General features: G+C 45.8%; 1 protein-coding gene across 2 annotated transcripts in view; it reads left to right on the plus strand.

Moving 5' to 3' along the window:
• Ptprg (protein tyrosine phosphatase, receptor type G) overlaps window positions 1-6,791 on the plus strand; it is a 685,269-nt gene that overhangs the window by 568,053 nt on the left and 110,425 nt on the right. For both annotated transcript variants that reach the window (XM_013346852.2, XM_026779901.1), the window contains exon 8: window positions 690-882. In XM_013346852.2, the coding sequence (XP_013202306.2) occupies window positions 690-882 (193 nt within the window). The remainder of the gene's footprint in view (window positions 1-689; window positions 883-6,791) is intronic.

Genomic DNA, 6,791 nt, shown 5'->3' on the forward strand with positions numbered 1-6,791 from the left:
ACACACACACACACACACACACACACACACATATATTGGTTTTTCAAGACAGGGTTTCTCTGTAGTTTTGGAGCCTGTCCTGGAACTAGCTCTTACCGACCAGGCCTGCCTCGAACTCATAGAGATCCACCTGCCTCTGCCTCCCCAGTGCTGGGATTAAAGGTGTGTGCTGCTACCACCCGGCTGTAACTGCTGTTTCTTAAAATGTTAGTGTGTACTTTGAATGATATAAGTGAAGAAGTGTTTCAACCTCAGTCCTGTTGCTCAAACTCTTATCAGGTCAACACTGTTATGATTACCACTATTTGTGGAAGGAGAGTGGAGGCTCAGAGGGTCAGAGGAAGCCATGTGTGCAGGGCCTCTAGTTCATACCTAGGCAGTTTACCGCGAGGACTTGCTGTAACTCTGCAGTCTTCCCCATAGTACTAAAGGTATTACTGGGACACTCTGCAGAAGGCACGTGTGGCTGAGAGCCCCATCCCACCCTCAGCTGAGAATGGTCCCCATTAGGGGTCAGGGCAGAGATTCAGCCACTTGATATGGTTGCAGAAGGCTATCTACTACTGGAGTAGATCAGCTTTGACCTGACCACTTGCCACTTCGTGTTCTGATCGCCCCATAGATGCCCTTTGGATCACAGAGCTTTACTAATTGCATTTTTCTCTTCCTCTCTCTGGTTCTTTGTCCAGCTTGAGGCTTTTTATTCCATCTTCACCACGGAGCAGCAAGACCATGTCAAGTCAGTGGAGTATCTGAGAAACAACTTCCGGCCACAGCAGGACCTGAATGACCGAGTGGTGTCCAAGTCTGCAGTCCGAGATGCCTGGAACCATGACCTGTCTGACTTCCTGGACAACCCTCTGGGAACAGAAGCCTCTAAAGGTAAATGTTGACTGAGTTCTCTAGCCTAAGGGAGGAAGGTTTATCATCATAAATTATAAAGGGAATAAAGACATGGATCTTCAGACAGAAGAGCCAGGCTTAGTACCATGCATCTGTAACTAATTCCGGGAGTGGATGCGGGGTACAAAGACATGGAGAATGCACAGATCTCATTGACCAGTCAGTGTTTCCAGTCAATGGGCTCCAAGTTCAGAGAGAGACACTGTCTCAAAAAATAAGGTAGAGAAAAGTTGAGGGAGACACCTGTTGTCAACCTCTGCAAACACACACACACACACACAAGTTCAGAGTCAACCAAGAATTGGGACATGGTATTAAGATCATATGTTTCTCTGCAAAAAGAAATTTGTCTAGACAGTAAATAGAAATGGTGTGCGAATAATTTTGGTTAGCTTGTTTAAAATTGCCCCTCTCACTAGCAGGAATCGATCGGTCATCCTCTTGTCTATTTTATTTCCTACGTCCAAACTAATTAGTAATGTCTAAATGAAACTCTTCTTTAGCCAAACTCTTTCTTGCTTGTGTATTTTATCGTTGTTGGTTTGTTTGTTTTTTGAGGCAGGGTCCCAGGTAGCCCAGGCTGGCCTCTAGTTTGCCGTGTGGGCGGAGTTGACCTTGAACTCTTGACCGTCCTCCTTTTGCCTCCTGAGTTTATGCAATGCTGGGTATGGAACCCAAGGATTTGTGCTGTTGGGTTGAAGCGCTCTACCACAGAGGCACAGCCTTGGCCCTGTCCTACCTGCTAGACATTTCTCTGTTGCATTCCTGCTCACTCCCATGTTACAGGAGTGTGACTCAGCTTTGACTGCTTCCCAGAAGCCACCAGCTTCTTAAACCAGTGACAAGTTGAGTTTCAGTATCTGCTCAGGATGTGGGCACTTGCTGGCATCTTCCTTACATTTCTGCTTTCTCGTATGAAATAAACATGAGTTCCTCCCCTAGAAACCCTTGTTCTTCCTTTATCCTCATTATTTTTAATAATTTTATAATTAAATATAACTAATTATTATTTTTATTATTGTATTATTACAATATACAATATTGTATTATTACAATGTGTTGTAATAATACAATAATAAAAATAATAATTAATTATAATTATTATAAATCACAATTGTGAGTTGCCTCTTCAGAAACATGTGGAAAACTCAGTCTAGTCAAAGTCCTAGTCCTGGAAGGGGTGGGAACAGAAATTTTTGCCTTGGTGTGATGATAGACCTCTTTCCCAACCAAACACTCTAATCCTTTGGAGTTGTGTGTTTGGGTGGCACGGGAAGAGCTCACGGGCTTTGCCAGCAAGAAGGCTGTGCTCTATATGGCACCGTAAGTGACATGGGGAGTTTATTCCAGGAATGTCTCCACCCTCATGAAAAAAGCTTTTTGGGTCCAGAGGAATAAGATTATAGTCCATGATAACTGTACTTGGACAATAATAATAATAAGCCCATTTTCCAAGCTCTTGAACCTGAAAAGGAGCTGAAAGGAAGACAGCAGGTAGGGGGAGTAAAGGATGCAACATATGAAAGAGCATTTACCTAATGTCAGAGCAAGGCCCCGAGTTCTGTGCTAGCTCAGAATGTCAGGGGTGGGAGCAGGAACGAATCGGGACCTGACCTGTCTCTCTGTGGTTTGGTGTAGAACACTGGTCTGGCCTGGCGTGCTCACGAAAGGCTTGGGATTCGTGTCTAGCCCCTTTCCTATCAGTAGCAGGACAATTAAGATGCTCACAAGACTATGAGATGCCTCAGGGTTGGGCTGGTATAAAAGAAATCCTCACTTGGGCTAACCTTTTAAACTTAGCTAAAAATAACTGAACTCGAAGGCCTTTTCCCAAGGAACTTGGTGAAAGGAGACTTCTCCGGGGTTCTCTCTCTGTGAGAAGTCTGTGCAGAGATCGTGCAAGGGATGTGAAATCTGGATCAAGAGGAACACACAGTCTGCTAGCTCGGGAATGCTGAGAACACTACAGTAGCAAAGCTGGGAACTAGACGGAGTGGCTGAGTGAGTGACAGAGGAGCTGTGCAGAGAGACTGTGTGGCCTCTGCTGTCTGTGAAAGTTAGAGGGGAGTGGTCTTCCTTCCTTCGAGTGTCAAAGTGGACAAGGCCCTCCACTGAAGGTGGTGGCCTAAGCCTAAAAATGGGGGATGTGGTCAATCAATTCCTCATTCTCCAAAGCTTTCTGCAGATCATGTACATTGCTAGCTCTTCGTATGTGTAATTATGAAAAGGATGTCTGATATTTCTAGAGGGATCATAATGAGAGAGGTCAGGGAGAAGAGAGAGAGCTTTGCAATGCTGGTTGGATCTTTAGCACCATCTGAGTGTTTGATAACTGAACCTGTACAAAACACTGTCGTAGGCGTGGGTCTGAGCCCATAGGGCACCTATGGAAACTTGCAGGTTCTTATATTGTAGAACAAAGCACTGGACCATGCCACAGAGATAGTGGTGAATACGGGGACTGTTTATTAGGGGAGAAAAAGGCACTCCCTGGAACGGAAGTGGGCTAGAAAGAAGGAACAACACTGAGACCCCAGAGGGTGTCCCCCATTGTCTTGATGCCTCTTATGGCATTTACATAGCACCCATCTGTCTTCCCCATCCCCCAGTGTGACTGTCTTTGCCCAGGGTCTGCTCTTTCCCATGTGACTCCAGTGGAGAGGGGTTTCTAGTGTTCCTGCCAGCTGACTTCTTTCATGAGTTAGTCTTGCTGTCTCTTTGTCCACTTCCTCCCCTCCTGCCACATACTGACGGTAGATAGATGAATAGAAGCTGGGCCTAAAAATGAAGTACGTGTATTAGATGACATCATAACAGAGAAGCTAGAACTTAAGTCCTAGGTCTAGAACCTTCCTCACAGAGAAGAGAGGAGAGAGCACACAGCTTCATCTTTGATACAAGGGGCTCTTCCATAGCTAGTGAGTTCCTGGGAGGAGATTTGTGACCACCCAGGAAGAGAACAGGAACCTGGGAAAGCCCCTCCCTGTACTTGCCATCCCACAGATGCCCTCAGTTTGAAGTCCAAGACGGCATATTTTGGCACGGTAGCCCTGACCTCACTGGAGGTCTCCAGTTGTGCACATCTGGAGAAACAGGCATGTAACGTGAGCACAGCTGGATGAAATTCCACAAACTATGATGCCGTAAAACAATCTCACACCAGTTTAGAATTAGGATAATAAAAGGGTTATTTATTTAAGGGGAAAACTTTCAGATCACTGTCCTAAACAACAGTCCTCTAAACTCAAGTAGAAACAGAGTCTAGCAGCCGAAACAGGAGCCGGAAGCAAGAGAGTGGGATGCACAGTTCCAGCTGCTTTTTAAACTACAAGAGACCATGCCCAAGTGGGCTGGTATCTTAAAGGCTATTGGCTGAAGGAGCAGAATATGCTCCCACAGCAAAACTAAATACTCCTGAGCAGTAAGCATTCAGGTCAAGGCGCTGACATCCTCACCATCAAAGAACGGTCAGTCCCCTCACCCTTCGAAATGTGGACTCCCCGGGTAACCCCTGCCAGAGAGTCGCATTGCCCTCCTGTGCTGGTGGAGTCAACTGACTAGCCTGCTTTAGTACCTTATTCCACACTGGTATTGAGAGCGTTACATACAGTAGTGATTTGTTCATTCTGAGCACGATACTCAGTGTGACTAGTCCAGAAAGTACTTGCTGTATGCATGATAACATGATCTATTTCTAAGTTTCCATGAGGATGAAAATGAGTTGGGCCTGCTTCTTGGTGACCATATAGACACTGTCTGTCGTTTAAATGCCAGGCCTCATCCTCTGCTGTTCAGTTTTGCTAAGACTTTGTCTGTTTTTTAAAGTGGCTGTATTCACCTTTTGCTCTTCTGCCCAGAGTGGGAAGGAGTCCCATTTATTTGATGATTTCACCTTGAGCTGCTAGAGATTAAATCCAGAGACCCATGCATGCTACGCAAGTGCTCAGCTACTGAGCTACACCCAGCACTCCATTTTTTTTTTCCTCCAAACTTTTATAAATAATCTGGGCCAGTTTTACATGTTCATCCCACTGCTGCAAATGGACAGTTTGATCAGTGCAGCCAAGCTTTAGGGCATTTTCTTCGCCATGGATACTCACTCATTCTCAACTTCTCTTCCTGTCTTCAGCTTAGGCAACTCTAATCTCTTTCTCTCTTTCCTGTGGTGTTAGGACAAGGATTTATTCCTGTTCTGCTCCAGGTATCTGTTGATCATTCCTTTTTATTGCTGAGTTGATCCTCTATATTTTTTTTTTGCTTGATAACATATTCTCTCTGTGTGTATGTGCACACACCTGCTCATTTCTACTTGCTTGTGTGTGTACCTCGTCTCTGCAGGTAGCCAGTGGCCCAAAAGAAGGAATCAGCCCCCCTAGAACTAGAGTTCGCAGTTGGTGGTCGTGAGCCACCATGTGGCTGCTGGGAATTGAACCTGGGCCCTTTGCAAGAGCAACCAATGTCCTTAACCACTGATCATCTCCCCCCGCCTCTCTGTTTTTAATAACAGCTTCATTGAGACTTAATTGATGTGCCATAAGGTTTATCATCGTTAAGTGTCTACTTCAGTGGCTTTAGTGTGACTAGCAAGTTGTATAGCCACCTCTACTGTCTGTTTCTAGAACACTTTCATCGTTCTGCGAAACAGCAACATCCCCTTTAGCGCACCCACCCTTCCTCTCCCCCTGGCAACCACAGATTTCCTTTCTGTCTGTCTAGGTTGGCCAGTTCTGGACATTTCTACCAGTAGGTCACAGAACGTCTCTGGCTTCTCTCACTTCACGTACGATGTGTGAGAGCAGGAATCGGGAGCGAGCAAGGCGATGTGGTCAGATAACGTAACACTGCGTAGCCATGTTACAGTTTGTGTACTAGTGTATTGCTTGCTGGATATTTAGAGCTTCCCATTTCTCAATTCTGGAGGGATCAGGGATGTTGTTACCCTCACATCTGCATTGAAGTCTTTGTGTTGGCATCTGTTTTCAGTTCCTTTAGATAGAGTCAGGCGGTGTAGAGCATCCCATTGACACCAAATCTCTAGGTGTGAGTTTGGGAGGACCGCCCTTGCATTTCCACAGTGGCAACACCCATTTGCATTCATTGATAGGGTGTGGAGTGAGTGCAGCGTCTTCACATCCTTGCCAACTCTTGCTGTTGTGCATCTTATGCCTTTGGCCACATTAATGGAGCTAAAGTATTTTCCTTTGGATTTTGTTTTCAGTTCCTTAATGACTAAAGATAGCTATGTTTTATTTTTACATGTACATGCCGGGGCACTCTACCCGGCAAGTGCTGTATGCACTGGCCTCACAGGCAGAAGCCTCATACAGATGCTCACAGTCATCGGACAGCTCCAGGAGCTGATGTGGTTGGTCTTAGGGGTACCAGGCAAGATGGAATGCAAAAGAAGAATCTTTTTCCTTTCACTGTTCATCTGTGAAATCTAGGTCCCCCCGAGAATAGCGTGGTGTGCTGAGATCTGCTTGTGGTTCACGGAGGACAAAGCTACTCTGGCTGGCATTCTCTAGCCGCTCACCGTCAGGAGCTCTAGGTCCTCAAGGAAGAGATGATGTTTTATGCATTTGTTGCGGTGTTGTGACAGAAGAAAGAAAATTAATTACCTAAGTCAAGAGTCATCCTTAAACTACTTTGGCTGCTTGTCTGGTAGTGAATACTCTTGGCTCTGTGGGCCATGTGACTCCTGTTGCCACTATTCAAGTCTGCCATTCAATCATGAAAGGAGCCAAGGCCAATATATACATGAGTGGGCATGTATGACCCTAACTTCTCATGATGCTACCTTCCCATGACCCTGCCTTCCCGTGACACTACCTTCCCTTGACCCTACCTTCCCGTGACACTACCTTCCCGTGACACTACCTTCCCGTGAC

Source organism: Microtus ochrogaster, chromosome 6 (genome assembly GCF_000317375.1).
Source record: "Microtus ochrogaster isolate Prairie Vole_2 chromosome 6, MicOch1.0, whole genome shotgun sequence".
NCBI classification, from domain to species: Eukaryota; Metazoa; Chordata; class Mammalia; order Rodentia; family Cricetidae; genus Microtus; species Microtus ochrogaster.